The sequence below is a fragment of the Leucopleurus acutus genome, assembly GCF_964270905.1.
Source record: "Leucopleurus acutus genome assembly, chromosome: 16".
Classification (NCBI taxonomy): Eukaryota; Metazoa; Chordata; class Mammalia; order Artiodactyla; family Delphinidae; genus Leucopleurus; species Leucopleurus acutus.
The window spans coordinates 14,319,016-14,346,019 of record NC_139158.1 but is presented as its reverse complement, the minus strand read 5'-3'; the positions used below and the strand labels follow the sequence as shown (position 1 = coordinate 14,346,019).

Genomic DNA, 27,004 nt, shown 5'->3' with positions numbered 1-27,004 from the left:
TTTCCCTCCCCCACCCCCTCCTTTTTTTGCCTGCTTCTCTCCAGATTCGCCCCTAACTCTCAAGCGCGGATTCCTGAGCCGCAGGCAGCACTCCCGCCTCCTCGCCGGGAGCTCTGGGCGGTGCTTTTCTCTGGGCCCGCCCCCTTCCTCCTCGAGCCAATCCGGACAGGTCTGCGAGTGGCATGGCTGCCCCCAGGTCCTCCGACTGTGGGCGCCCAGCTAATGCTACGAGGTATTTCTGGTGGTCTCCCAGTATCCACGCCGGACAATAAGTTTTTTAGGTCCGCAGTCCTGGTGTCTTGTCGGGCCGCAGGGCTCGGGCTCTGAGGAGAATGGGTAAGGTCCACAGGCGGGTAAGGTTCTTGGGGTGGGAAGGGCGGAAACCGTTTTTCTGAGACCCTCGGGCCCCTTCCTCCAGAGTATGTTGCCCTTGTCAGCCCGGGACCGGTGCCGCTGGGGGCAAGGGAGGACTGATCCCTGCTCGTGACCTGGCTTTTGCCTTTTCAGGCTAGGAGATGAGTTTAGAACTATGCTTCTAACCTCAAGCAAAAGACAGAGAAAACTTTCTCCCCCTTACCCACGTGTGTTGAGGACTTTTGGTCCTTTCCAGGAGTAGCACCTGTAAACCTCAAATCTTAGACCTCGCCTTTTGAAATTACCCCCAGGTTCAGCATTTGAGTCCAGGTCCATCCATATCTCCCTTAAAAAAAACTGGGACTTGAGGTCAATTATTTGAGAACCCTTTGCAAGTAGATGTGGGTCTCTAAAAATAAAATTAAAAAAAAGAGGAATACGTTTAGTATTATTTTTCTTATGGAGCAGCGTAACAAAGCAAAATTAACTCATAATTCCACATAAAGTGTTTTGACTTTATGTTCCCTTCTTTTCCAAACGCTATATTCAAATGAAGATAAAATTTTATATTCTTGTTTTGACTTAGCATTATCATGACAATTATATTACATATCACAGTGTCTTGTTTTTATTAGAGTTGCTTTTTATAGATTTCTTAGTGGGGTTGTTGAATATGAAGGTTGGTTTTTTTCTTTTTTTTTCTAAAATAAGAATGGATATCATTGTATATGTAACTTCAAATAAAATTACTTATATGTGTCATTTTAAATTTAGATCCTTCTTTGGATATGTGGGACTTCTCATCTTTAATATCGTTATGGATAAACAGGTTTTACATATATTTGGGCTTTGCCTTTGGCTTTAGCCTTTGGATTTGTTTCCAGATTGTCATCAGAAAGCAGGTAAGTGGAGTTACTTTTTTTTTTTTTAATATATATTTATTTATTTATTTTTGGCTGTGTTGAGTCTTCGTTGCGTGTGGGCTTTCTCTAGTTGCGGCGAGTGGGGGCTACTCTTTGTTGTGGTGTGCGGGCTTCTCATTGTAGCTTCTCATGTTACGGAGCATGGGCTCTAGGCATGCAGGCTTCAGTAGTTGCGGCATGCAGGCTCAGTAGTTGTGGCACACGGGCTTAGTTGCTCCGTAGCCTGTGGGATCCTCCCGGGCCAGGGCTTGAACCCGTGTCTCTTGCATTAGCAGGTGGATTCTTTACCACTGTGCCACCAGGGAAACCCAAGTGGAGTTCCTTTTTCTAGGAGAGTATTTGGCATCAAATTTTATAGACAATGCAGAGTGCAGATTTTCTAAGGCTTCCAGAAAAATATAGAAATTCTAAAAGGAACTTTCGATCACTTTTATGTTTGGTCTTTAGAAATAGTTTTTCAATGCCAAAAAATTTTTCTTGTCAGTTTTTATAGACTAAGTTATTTACCTTTTCTTTGATGGGCTGTGGAAGTCTCATTGTTAAGATACAGGAAGGTTTTGTAATGAAAAATTAAACTTTTGCAAAAACCCCAAATCTGCTTAGCACCCTTAAGGGGTAGTAGTGTTCTCTTTTCCTTCCAATAATTAAGAATCAGAAAATAAGTTTCTACTGTTATTCCACTACAACACATTATGGGTGAAAGTACGTGTAGTTTTATCCTGGAAGGAATGGGAATCATTATAGTCTTAAGAAATGTGGGCCCTGCTTTTAAAAGGACCTAATTATACCAAGGGGTTAATATTTGAGGAGTACAATTGAAAAATTAAGAGAATAATAAAATGGGTCAGTATCTGAGCGATTGATAATTTTCATTCCCAATGAAGTTGGGAAAATATTCAAACTTGATGGATTTTGTGTTTATTTCAAGAACAAAAACTCACAGGAGAAAACCGTTCCGAAAGCATCTCGGGATTTGATGACAAATGGCTATATCTCTCTTCAAAAGAAGGAAGTCTTTGTGTCTGGAGTGAAGATTTTCTATGGTTCTCAGACTGGCACAGCAAAGGTAAGAACTTATAATGACACTTTTCATTGGGTCTCCTGATCTTTTAAGAAAGTTTCTGAAAAGTGTTCTTTAGCAGTGAACTGAATTGGTCTTCTAATCTGTTTTCATCTTTGTTTTTCCTTTTTACAGCATACATTTTTCCTTTCTGGGGTGGTGGGTGAGTTTCATCTCCATTTCAGCTGATTGGGGGTGTCTGGTGGTCACTGTCATGCGGGGTCTTTGTTCTGAAGCTTGCTTCTTGCTCAGCAGAATGGAGACTTGGATTTCCAAGTCCATTACTGGGTATAGAGGTAGGGAAGATAGTGAAAAGTGGCAGCAGTATGTCCAGTATGGGCCCTGACGTTCACAACTTCACACATCTATTTAATGAAATGTATTTTGATTTCTCATAGTGTTAAAAGTGTTAATGATATACATTGAATACTGTGTAGATACCGGCTGCAGATATATAGCTGAAAGATGCTTTAATTGTATCTAGATGCTGCTTGCTTCTTTATTATAAAGGTCACAGCTATTTATTGCTTTCTAGGAAAAGATTCTAAGACTAACATGAAAATGAATTAAAAACAGAATTCCTTGTCATTATTTTGGTAGAGTATTAAAGAGGGTTCTACTGCCCTCTTGTGGATGTTTTGTAGAATACTACTTTTTAAAAGGTTTTTTCAGTATTTTGTGGTGTGTGTCATAATTGAAGATCACTTATAATTAAGTTCAACCTTAAGCAGCAGAGGCAGGAAACTGGAAGAAACGTTAGAAAGGCATCTGAGCTGCGGAAACAAAGTCCTTTTATGTTACTCATAGAAGATCTCATTCCTAGCCTCTCTTTTATGCCTGCTTTTACGTTTTTTTAAGATCAAATTAATACTTGCAGATGGTAACAAATCCAGGTGTACAGAGGGTTCATAATGAAAAGTACTCTTCAGAGAATCTATTTTAGCTATTGATATTTCTGTTTTTAATTCCTCTGAGGGTTATTTCTTGAACCTCCTTCTGCCATGTTTCTAGATTTATCAAGTTAGATAAAAGTTATTGACTCCTCGTATTAGTTCCTCACATCTCAGCGGCTTAATATTGTTGCCCACATCATTGTTGATATGAGTTAAATGGCCCCCCCTTCTTAAAGCTGTACCATCTGAATTTCTCTATTTGGCTTTCACATTTGATTGATTCGTATTTGGCTTCGTATAGAAGACTCGGGCAAAATTTTTTTCTTACAACTTTGAGGGCATCACATCCTTGTCTTTTTTAAATAAATTTATTTATTTTTTATTTTATTTACTTTGGCTGCATTGGGTCTTCGTTACTGCATGCGGGCTTTCTCTAGTTGTGGCGAGAGGGGGCTACTCTTTGTTGTGGTGCGTGGGCTTCTCATTGCGGTGGCTTCTCGTTGCAGAGCATGGGCTCTAGGTGTGCGGGCTTCAGTAATTGTGGTGCACGGGTTCAGTAGTTGTGACTCGTGGGCTCTAGAGCGCAGGCTCAGTAGTTGTGGCTCACGGGCTTAGTTGTTCCGCAGCATGTGGGATCTTCGTGGACCAGGGCTTGAACCCGTGTCTCTGGCATTGGCAGATGGATTCTTAACCACTGCGCCACCAGGGAAGCCCCCTGGAAGCTTTTAGAATCATCCCTTTGTCCTAGATGTTTGGAGCTTTTGTGAGATGGTGTCTAGGTTGGGTCTTTTTCAGCCATTGTATTGTATACTTGGGCTGTTTTGTTTTGAAAATTCGTGTGCATTAATTCTGCTAATATTCCTTGGGTAAACTTCTTTCCCTTCTGTTTTCTCTGTTCTACTCGGTTAGTTGGATGTTGGACCTTTTGGATGGCCTCCTGTGTCTCAAATCCTCTCTCATACAAAAGTAACTTTCTTTCTGTTCTGGGTTCTTGGATTTCAATTCCAAACCTTTTTTTTGAATGTTTTAGTTCAGCTATAATGTTTTTAATTGCAAAAATGCCATTCTGTTCCATTTCTATTGCATCTTTTTCATAATCTAAGAATATATTTCAGTGAGTTCCTTTTCGGTTCCCTGATTTATCTGCTTCCTGCATGTTTCTGCTGCTGCTATTTCTCTTTCCTGTCACTTGTTCTCATCATGGTCTTGGTGATCCGTGGTTTTCTGTTCATATTTAGGATGGAATGATGGGGTAGCTGGCATGGATTTTCTCTGTTAACTGTGTAAATAGACTTGTTTTCTCTAGTTGTAAGTTCTCACTGTATGCTGTGTGCAAGGTGGGTCAGTGTATGCCAGGTGACCTATCTACCTCACATCTCCCTCTAACTACCACCTCAATTTTTTTTTTTTTTATAGTATTACTCCTTGAAAGTGTTGTCTGTGCTTGCTGTCTCTAATTTCTCTACTCCTGTCTTTCTTGACCCTCTCCAGTTAGGCTTGTGTGCCCCAGCCTGCTCCCAGTGACTTTCATGTTGCTAATTAATTCTCAGTCTTCATCTTACTTGACCTCTTAGCTGCACGACAGCTCCTTCCTTGTTGACATACTTTCTCCATTGAACTTTTGGGACACTCTTCTCTAGGTTCTCCTCCTCTGCTGAGGCTAGTCTGCCTCACTATCATTTGCAGATTTCTCCTCATCTTCTTGCCCTCCAAAGATAGGAGCATCCCAGGGCACGGTTCTTGAGACTATGTCTTTATCTGCACTCACTTCATTCTCTAAGGGATCTTGTTATCTAGAGCTTTCAGTTCTATTTATTGGAGTTTGACAGAGTTTTTCTGTAAAGGGCTAGATAGTTTATTTTACATATGTTTTTTAGGTTTGCAGGTTTCGCAAGGCGTATGGCCTTTGTTGCAGCTGTTCAGCTCTGCTGATGTTGTGTGAAAGCAGCCATGGACAATGTGTAAATAAATGAGCATGACTGTATTCCAGTAACCTTTACCTATAAAGACAGAGGGCCGGATTTGGCCTGCAGGCCTCAGTGTGCTGATCCCTTAATAGACGGTGGCCTCTAAATTTATGTTTCTAATCTGACTTTTCCTCTCAACCCCAGACCCTCATCCCCAGCTGCCTATCTTAGATCTTCATGTGGATGGATGTGTAGTAGGCGACTCAGAATTAGTGTGCTCACAACTAAACTCCCAATTTTGTGCCCAAACCTGTTCCACCTCTAATTTTTCCCATTCCGATAAATGGCAACTTCATCCTTCCAGTTGCCCAGTTCAAAAAAACCTTTGACTTCTCTCTTTTTCTTACTACCCACATCCAGTCTGTCAGCACATACTGTGTGTTCTACTTTCAGAATAGATCCAGGTTTCAGTCCCTTCTTACCGCCTTCACTGCTGCTGCCCTGGCCTAAGCCAGCCTCCCTCATACTTTGTCTGGGTTAATGTGGTCATCTCATCCTCAGCCTCCTTCATTCAGCCCATCCCAGCAACCACAGGGACTGTGAGAACTTCGGCGAAATGGTGTTAATCATCTTGGCTTAAGACCGCGCAGTGACTCCCTCATTCACTTAAAGCAAATGCCAAAGCCCCCATGGTGGCCGAGAGGCCCTCACTTCTGCGTCTCCACCATCTCCTTTACCTCATGTCCTTGGTCTCCCCCCTCCAGTCTTATTAATCTCCTTGCCGAGTGTGCTCACGCATTTGGGCCTTCTCACTTACACGTCCCTCTGGTGGGGACAGCCTCTGGCTTGCTCTCTCATTTCCTTCAGGTTTTGCTCAAGTCTTTATTTTTGAGGCCTGTGGCAGTGTTTTCTGACACCAAATAGTTGTTTTCCCACACCTGTTTTCCGATTCTGGTACTGTCTACCCGAGTTATTGTCAGATTGTCCCCACATCAGACACCAGTCACAAGTCCCAGGGGCATGTGTACTCCTGACTGGCCAGCTATAAATTCAGGGGTTCCCACAGTCTCTTTCTTAGGTTTGCTGATTCCCTAGAATGACTCACAGAATGCAGGGAATTGCTTTGATTAGTCTCCTGGTTTATAACAATGAATATAACTCAGAAAGAGACAAATGGGAGAGATGATGGGGCAGGTCTTGGGGGAGGGGCGGCACAGAGCTTCTGTGTCCTATTTTGACGTGCCACCTCCTCGGCATATCAGTGTGTCCCCCAACCCCTGTCATTTAGGGTTTTTTATGGAGATTTCATTACGTAAGCATGACTGATTAAATCATCGACCATATCTGATTGAACTTCATCTCCTGCCTCCCCTCCCCTCCCCTCCCCACAGGGAGAGAAGATGTTGAAAGTTCTAAGCCTTTAATCCCAGGGTTGGTTTTCCGCTGACCAGCCCCCATCCTGAAGCCATCTAGTCCCCCACCGCAACCCCAGTGAGTCATCTCATTAACATACCAAAGACAGCAAGTTCCAAGGATTTTAGGAGCTCTAGGAGCTCCCTGGAGGCAAAGACCAAATATTTATTTTTTATTATATACACCTGTCCTGACCCTCCTTATGTAAAATAACAACTCTCCCCATGCCTCCAATACCGTATTCTTACGCCTTATCCTCTTTTCCTCCACAGCACTGGTCACCATGTGATATACTGTGTATTTTCTCATTTGTGTGTTTGCTCTCTCCCCGTCCATTAGAACATCTCCTTGAGGATGTTCCTTGATGCTCCTTAAGGGCAGGGAACATGTGTGCCTTGTTCCCTGTTGGGTAATATCGCCCAGAGCTGAGACTGGCCTGGTGGATGCCCAGTAAATGGCGAGGGCAGGCTTAGCTTTAGTCCTGGCAGGTGGCGAGCCAAGTGTTAGGCTACCAAGCCAGAAAGAGGAAGAGAATTTCCTGGGGTACCAACATCTGGCTAGAAGTTGTAGCTTTCCCCAGCCATTTGGTTCATTTTGTTTGGAGAAGAGGCTGGCAGGGGTCTGCCTGGGGGTAAAAGGTGAGTGTCGCTGAGGCTCTGTGTGCGCTGGTACCATATAATACGGATTCTCTGTATTCCACAGGGTCTTCTCTGGCCCACTGCTCCCTCCCATTTTTTTTTTTTTTTTTTTTTTTTTTTTTTGCTGTACGCGGGCCTCTCACTGCCGTGGCCTCTCCTGCTGCGGAGCACAGGCTCCGGACGCGCAGGCTCAGCGGCCATGGCTCACGGGCCTAGCTGCTCCGCGGCATATGGGATCCTCCCGGACAGGGCTTTTTTTTTTTTTTTTTTTTTGCGGTACGCGGGCCTCTCACTGTTGCGGCCTCTCCCGTTCTTGCGGAGCACAGGCTCCGGACGCGCATGCTCAGCGGCCATGGCTCACGGGCCCAGCCGCTCTGTGGCATGTGGGATCTTACCGGACCGGGGCACGAACCCGCGTCCCCTGCATCGGCAGGCGGACTCTCAACCACTGCGCTACCAGGGAAGCCCTCCCTCCCATTTTTGCCCCAGTGACTGACTGATCCCAGAGCCCCTCTGGTTTTCTGTGTCCCCCGAGGCTTGCTTCTGTCTGTCAGCCTGCTGCTTTTTGCTTTCTGTCTTCCAGAAATGTGCTCACAGTTCTCATATTTCCCACTCTCTTCCCACTATGGTATTTCTTCTCCGTCTATATGTTTATTCTAGTGGGGCAAACAGCTGAAATGTCTACCAGTACATATAATAAGTACATATAATCCCACATATGTACTTGTAGAGTGAGAACAGCACAGCTGAGTGATGATCTCTGTAAAGATGCTTGAGAAAATGGTAGAAATGAGAATAGAATTTGTGTTTTTGGTGATACATGTCAGTCACCGGAAAATCTTTTCATGCTAAATGCCTCATTACCTTGCCAACAGGAATAAATGAAGACTGTATTTTTCATTTATTTAGCTTATTGAAGACTTTATTTGATTTTTTTCCCTCCTATCAGGGATTTGCGACAGTTCTTGCCGAAGCAGTTAGCTCCCTTGGTCTGCCTGTGGCACTTATTAATCTGAAGGAATATGACCCAGATGACCATCTAGTAGAAGAGGTTGGTAATTGTCTTATTTTCCCTTCAATCACAACTTTCAAATTTAATTGACCTCCTGTGTTCTGGGATAAACAGACTCTTCAGAATAAATTTAATTTTCACGCTAAAGGATTCCAGTCGGTAGAGCGTTCAGTGTCAGTCAGGGGTGCTGAGTGTGTGGTGGCGTGCTGACTCGGGCGTGAGTGATGGGGGCCAGCCCCTCTGGGGTGTTAGACTGAAAGCTTGGGTGGTTGGAAGTTCCCTCCTGCTTTGACTGTCGTAATCAAAGAGGGTTGTCACTGATGGCCATGTGCCGGGCATGTGAACCACGTGTAAGCCTGCTGAAAGGTCAGGAGCCACTTGGGTGTCAGAAGCAGTATGGGTTTTGGAGTTAGAGAAATCTCTTTAACTGGCTGTGTGACCTCCAGGTGTAACGTCATATCTGTGAGAGCTTCATTTCATCACCTGAGGAATGCCCCGCCCCCTCCTCTAGCCATGCCCAGGTAGGGAAGTTGGCCTGACAGCAGCGGTTCTCCAAGCGTGGTCCTTGAACCGACAGTATCAGCATTTCCTGGGAACTCGTTAGAAATGCAGATTCTCAGGTCCTAGCCCAGCCCTGCGGAATCAAAAGTCTGGATGTGGGGCTGTGTTTTACCAAGTGCCCCAGGTGATTCTGAAGCAGCTAAAGTTGGAGAAGCAGGTGGAACAGGCATTGACAAGCCTTTTCTATAAAGGGCCAGATGGTAAATATCTTCAGCTTTGTGGGCCACGCAGCTACTGAGTTCTGCCTTTGAGGCACAAAACAGCCAGAGATGGTATGTAAATGAGTGAGTGTGGCTGTGTTCCAATAAAATTTTATTTATAAAAACAGGCAGTGAGTGGGACTGGGCCTGCGGGCTGTAATTTGCCAGTCCCTTCTTAGTGGATAAACCTCTAGCTGTAAATGTGCATTTCTTTCTCCCCCAAGAAAACGTTGGAGTACAAATGAGTGAGCTTGAATCTGCTCTAAATTATTTGTTAAAAATTATAAGCAAAAAAAAAAAATTATTAGCAAGCTTGGATACTTAATTATTCGTAAGGGATTACTTATAACTTACCTCCTGACTTGGAACTGTGAAGATGCACTCGAGCAGATGAAATACTGTGGCTCACAGGACTGAAGATGTGTTTTGTTTCCCGTGGAGATGATGGTGCCAAGTGTTAAGTCACTTTACATTTAACGTTTTATGGCTTTGATTTTTCAGGGCATTTTTTAGAGATCTTTCTGTATTTCTTCCTGACTGATTTGGCTTTTGTTTCCAATATGACAAGCAGGAGCTGATAGGAATTTATAGTCTGGGAAATGGGACGAAGTACACGGTGAAGGGCACCAGGAGGTGTGGTGGGCTTTCTCCCCTGTGCAGGGTCCTGGCCCTGTTTGCTTTCTCTTTTGAAAATAAGTAACATTTCTAAAAGCACTCTTTGTCTTTAGAGGTTAGTGTGATATGAATGTCAGCATTTCAAAAAGGATTTTCTTCATTGAGATAACTTTATATCTTGGCTACTCTTCTGAAATAATGACTTTGTTGGTTAGGTTACCAGTAAAAATGTCTCTGCCTTCCTGGTTGCTACCTACACCGACGGTCGGCCGACTGAGAGCGCAGAGTGGTTCTGCAGGTGGCTAGAGGAAGCAGCCAATGACTTTCGATTTGGCAAAACGTACCTGAAGGGTGTGAGATACGCAGTGTTTGGCCTGGGAAATTCTGCATACGTGAGCCACTTCAACAAGGTAGGTACGTGTTGAATTGTAGGGATACATTCTCTTAAGTGAAAAAAAAAAAATCACCTACACTGGTACACATATGTGGGTGTATGTGAGACAATCTGTACTCTCTGGTACAGAGATACAAAAAGTTTACTAATAAACTTTTTGTGTTATTCTTTTTATCGCTGGGAATTGCTACTGTATAGGAGGCTCTCAGTAAATTTTTATTGAATAAAATGAATGAAAATGCCTCCTGTTGTCTAGCGTCTTAGTGGCTTGTATTCATGGCCAGAGTCTAGCCTCCTGCCCCTAGGCAGAACCTTGTAGATGGAAGGTCCCTGATTCTTTGGACTTTCTCAACTACCTGTTCTGTTGTGGAATGACCTTTACTGCCCAAACTAATTCTTCACAAAGTTAACTTGTTGTCTTTTAATCATTACTTTTCTTTTCTTTTTCTTTTTAAATTTTATTTATTTATTAGTTGTTTGTGCCGGGTCTTAGTTGTGGCAGGTGGGCTCCTTAGTTGTGGCACACGGGCTCCTTAGTTGTGGCAGGCGGGCTCCTTAGTTGCGGCATGCATGTGGGATCTCATCCCCGGACCAGGGATCGAACCCGGACCCCCTACATTGGGAGCATGGAGCCTTAACCACTGTGCCACCAGGGAAGTCCCTAATCATTACTTTGTAAAGTGATGAAATAGAAGAAAAACATTCACTGCCCTTTATGTAATAAAATATTAATTGTTTCTTTTGTTCTCCTGGATCCTTTTTTCTGAGTGAAATTAACTTGGCTCCTTTTCCTTTGCATTCTCTATACTTTAAAAAAGAAAAATGTGTGGGCTTCCCTGGTGGCGCAGTGGTTGAGAGTCCGCCTGCCAATGTAGGGGACACGGGTTCGTGCCCCGGTCCGGGAGGATCCCACATGCCGTGGAGCGGCTGGGCCCGTGAGCCATGGCCACTGAGCCTGCGCGTCTGGAGCCTGTGCTCCGCGATGGGAGAGGCCCGCCACCGGAAAAAAAAAAAAAAAAAAGAAAAATGTGGAGGCTCTCAGTTTCTTAGTGGTTCTGAAAAGTGATCAGATTTTTTTTACGTGTACCTCTCCCCAGATGTGAGCCCAGCTCGGCTCACCTATTTTTGGTAGAATGTGAGGAAAGATGAAGGTGGAGATCTTTCTGTAAAAGTTGTTTTCATCCAGCTGTTCTATCAAGATGTGTATTCTCTGTGCCTGCCCCCCCCTCATATTTTCAAAGAAAGTAGACACAAGGTAAAATTCAGATATGTAAATATTTTGTTTACTGCCTTGCCACTTAGGAAGCCTGTTAAGTTTTTGAACTCTTAATTGTACTTCTTGATAACTCCTGTGCCTCAGCTTAAGTGCTTCATACTGTAATAAAATGCATCTCTGGCTTATAAAATCATGAGTCTTGCCAAATGGGCTCCGTTTGTACTTTGTTGTTTAATGGTCTTTGGCCCCAGAGGCTTTATTTTAGAAGGAACTGATTTTGCTACTGAATGATTTCATTCTGACCATGATTTAGAAGACTAGTTTTCAAATTCTTCATCAGGTACTAACCCTTAGTTTAACAAAATAATTTGTTGGTCCCTATATTTAAAAAAAAAAAAAAAAATCTTCTGCAGAATCTTACCTGAATGTATCAGTGGCTGGAGGGCCTGAAGCCCTTTTGACTGGGCAGTTCCTTCTTCCTAGCAGCGGCCGGGAACAGGGCCCCAGTGGAACCCCAGGCTGTCGCAGAGCAGGCTGCCAGCCTCGGATCTGGAGGACTGTTGTAGCTCACCTGTCTCTTTCTCCTGCAGGTGGGGAAGAACGTGGACAAGTGGCTCTGGATGCTCGGCGCCCATCGCGTGATGTCCCGAGGGGAGGGTGACTGCAACGTGGTTAAAAGCAAACACGGCAGCATTGAGGCCGACTTCACAGCGTGGAAGGCTAGGTTCATCTCCCGGCTACAGGCGCTCTGTAAAGGAGAGAGAAAACCCTGTGGTGGCAACTGCAAGAAAGGCAAGTGCGAGTCTAGTCAGCACGGCTCAGAGGCAATGGAGCCAGGGTCTCACGCTCAAGAGGGATTCCATCAGAGAGACGCTGAGGTACGGAGCCCACGTGTCCATGTCTCCCTGTTTTCCTCCTGCATTTGAAGGTGCTGAACCTTTCCTCTGTCCTGGGAAGCTCTTTCCTTGGCCTCTGGTTAGAAGGAAGAGCTGAAACTCGTGGGGATGTTCTAGAGAGAGTGGGATCTTAGGATAAGCTATGTTGTGCTGGATGCTTTCCTAAATATGTTCTTTAATTGTTGCATTGCTGGAATCCAGTAGGTTTCTACCCCAGTTTGCAGGTTAGGAAACGGGTCTGGAGAAGTTGAATATGTCCCGGGCTGAGCTCATGTTTTTTTACCTGCAAACCACATATTCCTCCCAACCTCTTTTATTTAACGACTCCATTAATTACTCAAACTTGAAGGCTACAAGTCATCCCAGATTCCTCTCTTTCATCCCTCACATTCTAAAAATTTCTCTTTCTTCAGATACCCCAGTTCCTTTGAAGCTCGTGTTACATCAGGCTATATCACTACTGTTGTCTTTGGGCCGCTTGGTCGCTTGCATCATTTGGGAACAACTTGACATTCTGACTCCCTGTCTTTCTCGCCACCCTTGTTCCTGTCATTCCTCTTTGTGGCTGAGCCATCCACATAGATGATTTATCTTGTCCCTTTCCTGGCCTTCACACCCCCAGGAACCATTTTCTCCAGTGACCTCGGCCTCCCACTTCCGTGCTCACCTCTGACATTTCATGTCCCTATGACCTGAACTCTGAGCCCTCTCTGGTGCTCTTACTTTAAAGTTCTTTGGACCCCACGTTTTTTTCACAGGGTAGTGCTAACTGCTTTTACTTCACTTCTGTCTTTACCCAGTTTGAATTTTATACTCGTTCTCTTAAAAACATCTTCAATTCGCTTGCCATCCACTCCCTCTTCCAACCCAGTTGGCAAAGTCCCAAGCCAGGTTGGGACCTGTCTGCCTTCTCTTTGACCACAGATTGGTGACCACGGGCTCAGGTGTGCAGCCAGAACTGCCCCCAGTCTCCAGCATCCTCTCACTCTCCGAGACCACTGTTCAGTGCTCTTTTTCCCCCACCCCTTCCTCCAGCTCTCATAGGAAGCCAACAGAGAATTCTCTTAGAGCCTCCCCGCGCTGTCTACAAATCCTGCCATCTTTTCTGCCACAGAGACCAAGTATCTAGTTCCTGTCAAGCCCACTCTGTGCATGCTCTGGGACCAAGGACTTTGTTCCCTTTGTTCCTTCATATATTGTATGTCTCTCCCCTGCACTGTTAATCTCTCTCTCTCTACTAGGTGGTCCCCAGAAATACATAAACGTGCTCTGGAATCACCTGTGTTTAAACAAACACAGAAAGCAAATAAGAAACAAGCCTTTCCTTTGTTCTGTGCCTTTCTGCTGCTGTTTCATTTTTCTGCTCTTTTTCTAGCCAGTCTCTTTGCTTTCATTTGTTTATCTTCCCTCCAGTTGGCTCCTACCATTTTAAAAAACTTAAAAAAATTTTGAGGTAAAATTTGCAAAGCATAAAATTAACCATTTTAAAATACATACAATCTAGTGGTATTTAGTACATTCCAAATTTTGTGTAACCACTGCCTGTATCAAGTTCCAATACCTTTTCATCACCTCAAAAAAAAACCCTTACCCATTAAGCAGTCACTCTTCACTCCCTTTCCCTCAGCCCTGACAACCTCCACTTTGCTTTCTGTCTCTATGGATTTACTTATTCTGGATGTTTTATACAAGTGGAATCATTAATATGTGACCTTTCTTGTCTGACTTCTTTCACTTAGCATAAAAGAGTTTCATCCATGTTGTAGCATGTGTCAGTACTTCATTCCTTTTTACGGCTGAATAATATTCCATAGAATGGAATTGTTGATCCATTTATCTGTTGATGAGAATTCTGGTTTTTTCTGCCTTTTGGCTATTGTGAATAGTGCTGCAATGATATTCATGTACAGGTGTTTGTTTGAGTAACTTTTCAGTTCTTTTGGGTATATACCTAGGAGTGGATTTCTGGATCTTGTGGTAATTCTATGTTTAACTTTTTGAGGAACCACCAAGCTGTTTTCCCCAGTGGCTGCACCTTTTTTTTTTTTTTTTTTGCCATACGCGGGCCTCTCACTGTTGTGGCCTCTCCCATTGCGGAGCACAGGCTCCGGACGCGCAGGCTCAGCGGCCATGGCTCACGGGCCCAGCCGCTCCGTGGCATGTGGGATCCTCCCAGACCGGGGCACGAACCCGCGTCCCCTACATTGGCAGGTGGACTCTCAACCACTGCACCACCAGGGAAGACCCAAGGCTGCACCTTTTTGCATTCCTACCAGCAATGTACAAGGCTTCCAATTTCTGCACATCCTTGTCAACACTTTTTTTTTTCCTTAATTGTAGCCGTTCTAGTGAGTGTGAAGTGATGTCTCCTTGAGGGTTTTTTAATTTTTGTTTATTTATTTATTTTTTTTGCGTTATGTGGGCCTCTCACCGTCGTGGCCTCTCTCGTTGCGGAGCACAGGCTCCGGACGTGCTGGCTCAGCGGCCATGGCTTATGGGCCTAGCCGCTCCGCGGCATGTGGGATCTTCCCGGACCGGGGCACGAACCCGTGTCCCCTGCATCGGCAGGTGGACTCTCAACCACTGCGCCACGAGGGAAGCCCTAATTTTTGTTTATTTTTTTAATTTTTAAAATTTTTATTGAAGTGTAGTTTATTTACAATTCTGTGTTAGTTTCAGGTGTACAGGAAAGTGATTCAGTTATATATACACACATATATTTATATATATACACGCATATGTGTATATATATTCTTTTTCAGATTCTTTTCCACTTATAGTTATTACAAGATACTGAATATAGTTCTCTGTGCCATGCAGTAGGTCCTTTTTGTTTATCTCTTACCAGATATATAACTTGCAAATATTTCCTCCCATATAGACTTCCTTTTCACTTTCTTGGTCATGTCTTTTGATGCACTAAAGTTATTAATTTCCATGAAGATCAGTTTGTCCATATTTTCTTTTGTTGCTCATGCTGTAGGGGTCATATATGTGAATCCATTGCCAAATCCGAGGTTATGAAGAGTTATTTCTATGTTTTCTTCTAAGAATATTATAGTTTTAGTTCTTATATTTAGGTCTTTGCTTCATTTTGAGTTAATGTTTGTGTATGGTGTGAGGTCAGGGTCCAGTTTTATTCTTTGGCATGTGTAGATCCATTTGTCCCAGCACCATTTGTTGAAAAGACAATTCTTTCTTGACTGAATGGATAGCACCCTTGTCAAAAGTCCATTGTCCACAGATGTGTGGGTTTATTTCTGGATTCTGTTCCACTGATCTGTATGTCTCTCCTTAGGTCAGTACCACACAGTAGATTTGTAGTTAAGTTTTGACATCAGTAGTCCTCCTACTTTGTTCTTTTTCAGTGTTGTTTTGGTTATTTTGGGTTCCTTGCAATTCCATATGAATTTGAGAAGCAGTCTTTCCATTTCTGCAAAACACATTGTTGGGCTTTTGATAGGGACTGTATTGAGTTTGTAGATCACTTTGGATAGTATTGTCATCCTAACAGTATAAAGTCTTTCAGTCCATAAACATGGACTGTCTTTCCATTTATTTATGTGGTCTTTAGTTCCTTTCAGCAATATTTTGAGTTTTCAGTGTCCAAGTGTTTTACCTTGGTTAAATTTTTTCTTACGTATTTTATTCCATTAGAAGCTATTGAATTCCACAGTCATCAGAGAAGATACTTTGGTTGATTTTAATCTTGTTTTGTGGCCTAATGTATGGTCTGTCCTGGAGAATATTCCATGTGCACTTGAGAAAAATGTGTAGTCTCCTGTTTTTGGGTGGAATGTTCTGTATATATCTGTTAGGTCTAATGGATTATAGTGTTGTCCCAGTCCTCTATTTCCTTATTGATCTTCTATCCAGTTGTTCTATCCATTATTGAAAGTGGGGTATTGAAGTTTCCAACTGTTGTAGAATTATCTTTTCTCCCTTCAGTTTGTCAATTTTTACTTCATATGTTTTGGGCTCTGTTAGGTCCATATATGTTTATAATCATTAAGTCTTCTTGGTGGGTTAATACTTTTATCAATATATAATATCCTTTGTCTCTTGTAACAATTCTTGACTTAAAGTCTATTTTGTCTGATGTTAGTATAGCTGCCCTTGCTCTCTTTTGGTTATTATTTGCATGGCATATCTTTTTCTTTCTTTTTTTTATGTTTTTTTTTTTGGCTATGCCACATGGCTTGCAGGATCTTAGTTCTCCAACCAGGGATCAAACCCAGGCCCCCTACAGTGGAAGCACAGAGTCCTAACCACTGGACCACCAGTGAATTCACTGGAATATCTTTTTCTATCCTTTGACTTTCAACCTGTTTTTATCTTTGTAGCTAATGTGAGTCTCTTGTAGACAAAGTGGAGTTGGTTCCCTTCCTTCTTCTTTGTTTTGATCCATTCTACTTGTCTCTGCCTTTTTTTTTTTTTTTTTTTTTTTTTTTTTGGTTTGCGGGCCTCTCACTGTTGTGGCCTCTCCCGCTGCGGAGCACAGGCTCCGGACGCGCAGGCTCAGAGGCCATGGCTCACGGGCCCAGCTGCTTCGCGGCACGTGGGATTTTCCCGGACCGGGGCACGAACCCGTGTCCCCTGCATCGGCAGGCGGACTCTCAACCACTGCGCCACCAGGGAAGCCCTGTCTCTGCCTTTTAATTGGAGAGTTTAACCCATTTTCACTTATAATAATTACTGATAAGCAAACGCTTCTGTCATTTAATTATACTTTCTATATATTTTACATCTTTTTGTTCCTTAATTTTTCCATTACTGCCGCCTTTTGTGTTTTATTGGTTTTTTTTTGTGGTGTACCAATTTGATTCCTTTCTCATTTTCATTTCTGTACATTTTTAAGTTATTTTTTGGTAGTCACCCTGGGGATTGCAGTTAACCTCTTTGACTTACACCACTCTATTTGAATTAATATCACCTTTATATACAAAAACTGTGCTCCTATTCAGCTCTGTCACATCCCCTCTATGTTATTGTTGTCACAAATTATGAGTTTACATGTTGTGTGCCCATTAACATGGATTTATAGTTAGTTATTTTATGCATTTGTCCTTTGAATCATATAGGGAAAAAGGAATGATAATCAAAAATTACAGTAATACTGACTTTTATATTTAACCTATATACCTGACTTTAATTTTCCTTTTTCTTGGTTCCGTGTTTACTTGGTTTTTGTAAGCCTTTGGCTAATTCTCAGAGTTCTGACAAAATGACATCTGTTGGTTTTTGCTTAATTTTTAGGTGTGTCTGTGGCGGAACAAGCCCTTGGAGTTACCTACTCTGGCGTTTTTGCTGATACCACTCATAGTTTTCAACATTAAAAAAATTTAAGTTAAAAAATATTTTTAAAATCAAAAGTAACACTTGTACATATAAAACTTCAAATAGTACTTAGAGGCTTATAATTAAACACTGTACTTCCTTGTCTATTTCTATCTAATTCTTATTTTCCCAAGGCAGCCACTTTTAATTCTTTTACCTTTTTCATTTATATTCTTAAATAATAGTCCCTTCTTGCTATTGATTTTTTAAAAATTTCAAAATCACACACACACACACACACACACACACACACACACACACACACACACCATCACTTCCCTTCCTCTTGTATGGTTGTATCACACTTTCTGGTTGGACCATTATTCATTGTCATTATTGTAACTGTGTACGTATTTGTGTATCTGCCCTATATACTAGATTATTATATTTTCATTCTTATACACTTATTCTCCTTAAGATTATTGCTGCATTTTTAAAAATAAATTTATTTATTTATATTGTATTTTTGGCTGCATTGGGTCTTCGTTGCCACGCACAGGCTTTCTCTAGTTGTGGCAAGTGGGGGCTATTCTTTGTTGTGGTGCACGGGCTTCTCATTGCGATGGCTTCTCTTGTTATGGAGCATGGGCTCTAGGTGCACGGGCTTCAGTAGATGTGGCACGCAGGCTCAGTAGTTGTGGCTCACGGGCTTTAGAGTGCAGGCTCAGTAGTTGTGGTGCACGGGCTTAGTTGCTCTGTGGCATGTGGGATCTTCCTGGACCAGGGCTTGAACCCGTGTCCCCTGCATTGGCAGGCGGCTTCTTAATCACTGTGCCACCAGGGAAGTCCCCTGTTGCTACATATGTTTTGATTTCTCTATGACCATCACTAATTCCAGAACTAACAGAACTGAAAGTTGTTTTTCAGTATTCTGTAGTTGTTATTGATTCTTGGTGGCTTCTCGTGTGCCCTCTCCTTCTGCTCCACTGTGGCGTGGCTTCCCTCTAAGCGTTGCTGCAGCTGAAGTCCTGTGTCTTCCATCCACAGCCTTCCTCTCGCCAGCTTCTTGGGTTCCCTAATTCTTGTGTCTCATATCTTCTCATCTCTCTACTGACTCTTGTTTTTTGGAGCACATTCTCCAGTAGCTCTTTGAGAAAGCGTGTTTTAAAGGTGGATTTTCAGACTTTTCATATCTGTGAGTCTTTATCCCATCTTCACAGTTGATTGTTACTTTGGCTGCGTATAGAATTCTAGATGGGAGTTATTTTCTTTCAGAAAATGGAATGCATGATCCATTGTCTTCTAGTTAGGAGTGGAACCCAAGTTTAATTTGGTTCTGAATTTGTATTATATGATCTTTCTTCACCCCTCCTAGAAACCTTAAAACCTCCAAATAAAATCTCTCTAACCATCTATTCTTTGCTCCGTTCTTTCCCCCATATTCTGTGCATGTTTTTCTTGCTTTCTCTGCTTGTACAGAACATTTTTTCTAGTTTATCTTTACACCAAGTATGCAGCCTTGGGGGGTCCCCAGCTTTGACTCTTGTCTCCTGTGTGAGAATTTCCTCCTAGTATCATCCCTTCAACTTTATCTGCTCTTCCCTTGTCCTGTCCTGCTGTCAAAATAGGTTCCACAGATTCAGCAGATACTCTCAGTTCCATTTGTCACTTACCTCCTAGGATTCCCCTTTTTAGTTCATATTTGTCCTCTTTGGATTCCTTACGTTTTTGCCAACTCCATAATACGTTTAAAGTTATGCTGTTAAAATGTAGGGACTTCCCTGGCAGTCCAGTGGTTAAGACTCCGTGGTTCCACTGCAGCTTTGCAGCCATATTGTTTCTGTTGCAGCTATCAGCTCTGTCATATTATTAAGAAAGTAGCCATAGATAATGTATAAATGATGGGGTCCTTTAGATTTGGCCTGAGGCTGGCTGGCCTCTAGCCCAAAATATCTCAAGTCCATCCAGTGAACTTACAATCTGGGAAGGAATATTAGACACTTTGCTACTTTGCACAGTGTATTTCTGAAGCATTGATGTTCCAGCAGGAAGAGCCCTTTGGGAGCACCAGTGAGGAAGAGTCTGGTACTGAGGACCATCAGAGTCTAAAATCTGTCATTGATGTTGAAGACCTCGGCAAGATTATGGATCGTATGAAGAAAGAAAAGGTACTGTAATTTTGGGAAATGGTGAGCTGGGATCCGACAGTTGGTTGACATCTAGCATCTGTATTGGTGCATAGTCCATCAGAGCTCATAATTGGACAGTTTTAGTTCTTTGCCTCCTGTTTTGAGAGTTTTATACTTTTTTTGGCCATTATAACATGAGTTTTGTGAAAATCTTTCTCAGCCCTGTGGAAATGAGCTCGTAGTAGAATAGACATAACTGAGGAAAGGGTAGATAGTTAGAGGGACTTTCCTCAGTGTTGTGGCTGAAGATGAAAGGCTGAGCAGCATGATGAGATTGGTGTTGATATTCCCAGTGGAACCCTCATGTAAAAGTGCTTCCCTGTCGTAGACCGAGTGGTGTTGGGCTTAGGGGTGGCACGGTGGTCTGTGGGCGTTGAGGTCAGCCTAGGTGGAGGCCCTAGGAATCTAGGAAATGTTCATCTAGGTTGTCATTGTCTTAGTTACTCGAAGAGTAAGAGAATGTATGGTGTAGTAGGGTTTTATGCAGAGTCTAATGATCTAAAATTGAAATAACATTATATATACAATAATATAAAAATATAAAGTCTCAATTTATGTGTGAGTTTTGGGAAATGAGAATATCCTAAGGTAAAAATGTATCGATTGCATAACTCTTAGAAACAAAAGAAGCAAACTGTGGAAGAATCCAGGAAAACCTATGATAAAATTAACACAAATTCAAATGAAACAGTTCAGTAAGGCAGCAGGCCATAGTAAGGTAAAAAGTCAACGCCCTTTATATTCCCAGATAATAACCAGTTAGAAGCTGTGGTGGGAGAGGACCCCATTTACAGCAGCTACATAAAAAATAAGCACGCACATAGGGATACACTTCTGAAGAAATAATCTTAAATCTCTACGAGGAAGACTTTAAAACATTCCTGGAAGATCTAAAAGTGCCTTGAACAAATGAAAAGAGCTTCCTCGTTTTTAGATATGGTGACTCAGTATTGTAACACTGTCAGTTCTTTTAAGTTAATACATGCATTTGATGCAATCCCATTAAAATTCCAGTAAGGTATTTTTTTTTGGAGCTAGACTGGTTGATTCATGTGGAAAAATAAACATGCAAGGGTAGTTAGAGAAACTTTGGCAAAAGTCATAATGAGAAAGGCTAGCCCTACCAGGTATTTAAACTTACTACAAGGCATCTGTAACTGACACTGTTGTACTGGTTCCCGATGAGACAGACCAATGCAACAGAATAAAATTCCAGGAATAGATCCAAGAATATAGGGAATTTCATATATGATAAAGGTGGTGTCTCTTTTCCCCAGGGGGAAGATGTGCTTTTAAGATAAATGATGTTGACAACTGGCTAGCTATTCGTGAAAAGATAAGTTGGCTCTGAACCTCATACATACATCAGGATAAACTCCAATCTGAGTTAGATCTCCAATCAGAGATATGAATGTTGAAAAATACGTAAATGATAGAATTAGATGCATTATTTAAAACTTGAAAAAAGATTTTGTATATGATCTGAAATCTGGAAACAATAAAACATTGAATATCAGTGATTTTTAAAGAAATTCACATAGCTATAGACAAAATCAAAAGACAAATGATAAAGTGAGGGAAAATATTTGCCCCTTATATTATAAAGAAGGAGTTAATTTTTCTACCATACATAGCACTCTTAAAAATTGAATGAAAAAAAAAAGACTTTAGTAGAAAAAAATAGGAAAAACACACGAATAGGCGATTCTCAGAAAAACCTCTACAAATAGACTTTAAACATATGAAAAAATCCTCAAATTCACTCGTAATAAAGGACATGCAAGTTAAAACTACACTGATATACATTTCTCACCTAGAAAAATAGCAGAAATTCAAAAGTTGGACAATGCACAATTGGTGAGGCTCTGTGGAAACAGGCACCCATACCTTTCTGTTGGGAGTCCAGAATGGTATACCCGTATGCAGGGGCTTTGAGCAGTCTTTACCAAATTCACACGCATTTACGCGTGATCCAGCAGGCCCAGATGTATAAATTTGCCTTGAAGATACATCTTCACAAATACAAAACAGCATCTGCACAAGGTTATACCTTGCAGCAAGTATAACAAACAGCTATTGGATACTGGCTGAAAAAAGCATGATGTACCCACACAGTATAATGTTGTTGTACAGCTGTGAAAAATAATAAAGTGGATCTATGTGCATTAATGTGATATCCAGGTGGTATGATGTGGAGGCTGATACGAACTTAAGATTTTTTAAAATGTACGTTTATTGTCATGTTATATTTGCAAATTTATAATTTAAGTGTGTGTGTGTGTATAAATAATATTTTGTGGCTGTGTTTGTTCAAAGGACCTTTCATGTTCTGACACTAACTAACACCCAGTTAATTCAAATGACCTGCAGTTCAATTCAGTTCTGGCACTACCTGGAGTTAGTGTCAGACCCCCCATAGTCCTGTGCAAGACTGTCTCCACTTCAGTGGTAGCTGTAAGTCTAAGGGTCCACTTGGACTTCCGACCAACTGGTCATAAGTATGGGGGTTCTCATGTCCGATCCCCTCATGTTCGATAATTTGCTAGGATGACTCAACTCACTGAAAGCACTGTATAAATCTCCCTTGATTTACAATGGTGTTATGTCCCAATCAACCCATTTTAAGTTGAAAATTTTGTAAGTCAAAAACATATTTAATACACCTAACCTATCAAACATCAAAGCTTAGCCTAACCTACCTTAAATATACTCAGAACACTTAAATTAGCCTACATTTGGGCAGAATCATCTAACATAAAGCCTGTTTTATAATGAAGTGTTCAATGTTTCATGTAATTTATTGCATAGCGTACTGAAAATGAAAGAGTGGTTATAGGGGTGCCGAATGGTTTTGCGTGTATTGGTTGTTTATGCTCCTTTGTGATTGTGTGGCTGACTGGGAGCCTTGGCTTGCTGGCATCACAAGAGCGTATTGTACTGCATATGGGTAGCCTGGGAAAAGACCAAAATTCAAAATTCGAAGTAAGGTGTCTACTAAATTTGTATCGCTTTCGCAACATCAAACCATTGTAAGTCAGGGACTTATGGTTACAGTTTTGTAGCGAAGGATACAAATCAGAAACCACCAAATGGAAAGGAAGCATAGGGCCAGATCTGAGAGTGGAGGGTTGGGGAAGAGACCCAGAGTTTCTATGCCCCCTCATGGTGGAATCTGGGCACATCACCCTCCCACCCCATCAATGTGTTCACCACCTAGGAAGCTCTCCTGAGCTTTATTCTTTACTTTATAAATTTATTTGTTTATTTATTTATTTTTGGCTGTGTCGAGTCTTCATTGCGGTGTGCGGGCTTCTCATTGCAGTGGCTTGTTGCAGAGCACCGGCTCTAGGCGCGTGGGCTTCAGTAGTTGTGGCATGTGGGCTCAGTAGTGGCTTGTGGGCTCCAGAGCGCAGGCTCAGAAGTTGTGGTGGGTGCACAGGCTTAGTTGCTCCATAGCATGTGGGATCTTCCCGGACCAGGGCTCGAACCCATGTCCCCTGTGTTGGCAGGTGGATTCTTAACCACTGCGCCACCAGGGAAGCCCTCTACTGAGCTTTAGCATCCAGAATTTTTATTGGGGTTTCATTATGTAGGCATGATTAATTAGATCATTTGCCAGGTGTTTGAACTCAGTCTCCAGCCAGCCTCCCCTCCCCTTCATGTCTCTGGAGATCCAGCTGGTCCAAAGTTGCATTATGTGATTGTCTTCTGGTGACCAGCTCTCTTCCTGAAGCTATCTAGGGGCCCACTGTGAGTCACCTCGTTAGCATAACAAAGACACTTCTGTCTCTTTAGGAAATGCCAGGGTTTTTTGAAGCTCTGTGCCAGGAGCTAGGGACAAAGACCAGATGTATTCTTTATTGTGCCACAGACCTAGAAACAAACAGAGTAAGCACTCAGATCTTGTTTTCTAAAATCATTACCCTACTAAAAGGAACTAGGGCTCCTTGAAGAAATGGCTGATTCCAGGGTTGGGGAAGGGAGTGTAACAGATGAGCCTGGGATGTCTTGTTGTGTAGGTAGGTCCTCAGTGTCTAAAGGATATAGGAACCAGCTTGAGGAGTTTCTCACAGGCCAAATATGGGGCAGTTTGAACATCAAAAATCAACATAATGATGAACATAATGGATTATATTACATCAAATTAAAAAAAAAAATCAATCCTTGTGCTACTCAAAAAAAAAAAAAAGGGAGGCACAGGAGAAAGTTTTTTTTTTGGACTTTTTCTTTTTAACGTCTTTATTAGACTATAATTGCTTTACAATGGTGTGTTAGTTTCTGCTGTATAATAAAGTGAATCAGCTATACATATACATATGTCCCCATATCTCCTCCCTCTTGGGTCTCCCTCCCACCCTCCCTATCACACCCCCTAGGTGGTCACAAAGCACCAAGCTGATCTCCCTGTGTTATGTGGCTGCTTCCCACTAGCTATCTGTTTTACATTTGGTAGTGTGTATATGTCCATGCCACTCTCTCACTTTGTCCCAGCTTACCCTTCTACCTCCCCGTGTGCTCAAGTCCATTCTCTATGTCTGCATCTTTATTCCTGTCCTGCCCCTAGGATTTTCAGAACCTTTCTTTTCTTTTTAGATTCCATATATATGTGTTAGCATACAGTATTTGTTTTTCTCTTTCTGACTTACTTCACTCTGTATGACAGTCTCTAGATCCATCCACGTCTCAACAAATGACCCAATTTTGTTCCTTTTTATGGCTGAGTAATATTCCGTTGTATATATGTACCACATCTTCTTTATCCGTTCGTCTGTTGATGGGCATATAGGTTGCTTCCATGACCTGGCTATTGTAAGTACTGCTGCAATGAACATTGGGGTGCATGTGTCTTTTTGAATTATGGTTTTCTCTGGGTATATGCCCAGTAGTGGGATTGCTGGATCATATGATAGTTCTATTTTTAGTTTTTTAAGGAACCTCCATACTGTTCTCCATAGTGGCTGTATCAATTTACATTCCCACCAACAGTGCAGGAGGGTTCCCTTTTCTCCACACCCTCTCCAGCATTTGTTATTTGTAGGTTTTCTGACGATGCCCATTCTTACTGGTGTGAGGTGATACCTCATTGTAGTTTTGGTTTACATTTCTCTAATAATTAGTGATGTTGAGCAGCTTTTCATGTGCTTGGCCATCTGCATGTCTTCTTTGGAGAATGTCTATTTATATCTTCTGCCCATTTTTGGATTGGGTTATTTGTTTTTTTAATATTGAGCTGCATGAGCTGTTTATATATTTTGGAGATTAATCCTTTGTCCATTGATTCGTTTGCAAATATTTTCTCCCATTCTGAAGGTTGTCTTTTCATCTTGTTTATGGTTTCCTTTGCTGTGCAAAAGTTTTGAAGTTTCATTAGGTCCCATTTGTTTATTTTCGTTTTTATTTCCATTACTCTAGGAGGTGGATCAAAAAAGATCTTGCTGTGAGTTATGTCAAAGAGTGTTCATCCCATATTTTCCTCTAAGAGGTTTATAGTGTCCGGTCTTACATTTAGGTCTCTAATCCATTTTGAGTTTCTTTTTGTGTATGGTGTTAGGGAGTGTTCTAATTTCATTCTTTTACATGTAGCTGTCCAGTTTTCCCAGCACCACTTATTGAAGAGACTGTCTTTTCTCCATTGTATATCCTTGCCTCCTTTGTCATAGATTAGTTGACCATAGGTGCGTGGGTTTATCTCTGGGCTTTCTATCTTGTTCCATTGATCTATGTTTCTGTTTTTGTGCCAGTACCGGATTGTCTTGATTACTGTAGCTTTACAATATAGTCTGAAGTCAGGGAGTCTGATTCCTCCAGCTCCGTTTTTTTCCCTCAAGACTGCTATGGCTATTCGGGGTCTTTTGTGTCTCCATACAAATTTTAAGGTTTTTTTGTTCTAGTTCCATAAAAAATGCCATTGGTAATTTGATAGGGATTGCATTGAATCTGTAGATTACTTTGGGTAGTAGAGTCATTTTCACAATGTTGATTCTTCCAATCCAAGAACATGGTATATCTCTCCATCTGTTTGTATCATCTTTAATTTCTTTCATCAGTGTCTTATAGTTTTCTGCATACAGGTCCTTTGTCTACCTAGGTAGGTTTATTCCTAGGTATTTTATTCTTTTAGTTGCTATGGTAAATGGGAGTGTTTCCTTAATTTCTCTTTCAGATTTTTCATCATTAGTGTATAGGAATGCAAGAGATTTCTGTGCATTAATTTTGTATCCTGCAAATTTACCAAATTCATTGATTAGCTCTAGTAGTTTTCTGGTGGCATTTTTAGGATTCTCTATGTATAGTGTCATGTCATCTGCACACGGTGACAGTTTTACTTCTTCTTTTCCAATTTGTATTCCATTTATTTCTTTTTCTTGTCTGATTGCCATGGCTAGGACTTCCAAAACGATGTTGAATAATAGTGGTGAGAGTGGACATCCTTGTCTTGTTCCTGATCTTAGAGGAAATGCTTTCAGTTTTTCACCATTGAGAATGATGTTTGCTGTGGGTTTGTCATATATGGCCTTTATTATGTTGAGGTAGGTTCCCTCTGTGCCCACTCTCTGGAGAGTTTTTATCATAAATGGGTGTTGAATTTTGTCAAAAGCTTTTTCTGCATCTATGGAGATGATCATATGGTTTTGTTTTTTTTTTAAAGATTTTTTTGATGTAGACCATTTTTTAAAATTAATTAATTAATTAATTAATATTTAATTTTGGCTGTGTTGGGTCTTCGTTTCTGTGCAAGGGCTTTCTCCAGTTGCGGTGAGCAGGGACCACTCTTTGTCGCGGTGCGCGGACCTCTCACTGTTGCGGGCTCTCCCGTTGCGGAGTACAGGCTCCAGATGCGCAGACTCAGTAGTTGTGGCTCACGGGCCTAGTTGCTCCGCGGCATGTGGGATCTTCCCAGACCAGGGCTCGAGCCCGTGTCCCCTGCATTGGCAGGCAGATTCTTAACCACTGTGCCACCAGGGAAGCCTGATCATATTGTTTTTGTTCTTCAGTTTGTTAATATGGTGTATCACATTGATTGATTTGCGTATATTGAAGAATCCTTGCATCCCTGGGATGAATCCCACTTGATCATGGTGTATGATCCTTTTAATGTGTTGTTGGATTCTGTTTGCTAGTATTTTTTTTTTAATTTTATTTATTTATTTATTTATCTATGGCTGTGTTGGCTCTTCGTTTCTGTGCGAGGCTTTCTCCAGTTGCGGCAAGTGGGGGCCACTCCTCATCGCGGTGCGCGGGCCTCTCACTATCGCGGCCTCTCTTGTTGCGGAGCACAGGCTCCAGACGCGCAGGCTCAGTAATTATGGCTCACGGGGCTAGTTGCTCCATGGTATGTGGGATCTTCCCAGACCAGGGCTCGAACCCGTGTCCCCCGCATCGGCAGGCAGACTCCCAACCACTGCGCCACCAGGGAAGCCCTGTTTGCTAGTATTTTATTAAGGATTTTTGCATC

The 27,004-nt window shown here is 42.0% G+C and overlaps 1 protein-coding gene across 3 annotated transcripts in view; it reads left to right on the top strand.

Annotated features, from left to right (window-relative positions):
- The first annotated feature begins 218 nt into the window (after positions 1 to 218).
- Positions 219 to 27,004, top strand: part of LOC309973319 (S-adenosyl-L-methionine-dependent tRNA 4-demethylwyosine synthase TYW1) — a 203,826-nt gene continuing 177,040 nt past the window's right edge. For 2 of the 3 annotated variants that reach the window (XM_082857504.1, XM_082857502.1), the window contains exons 1-7: positions 219 to 336; positions 1,129 to 1,256; positions 2,206 to 2,343; positions 8,138 to 8,239; positions 9,792 to 9,986; positions 11,777 to 12,064; positions 19,405 to 19,527. In XM_082857504.1, the coding sequence (XP_082713630.1) occupies positions 333 to 336; positions 1,129 to 1,256; positions 2,206 to 2,343; positions 8,138 to 8,239; positions 9,792 to 9,986; positions 11,777 to 12,064; positions 19,405 to 19,527 (978 nt within the window). In that variant the 5' untranslated portion in view covers positions 219 to 332. The remainder of the gene's footprint in view (positions 337 to 1,128; positions 1,257 to 2,205; positions 2,344 to 8,137; positions 8,240 to 9,791; positions 9,987 to 11,776; positions 12,065 to 19,404; positions 19,528 to 27,004) is intronic. The other variant, XM_082857503.1, reaches the window with a different exon arrangement.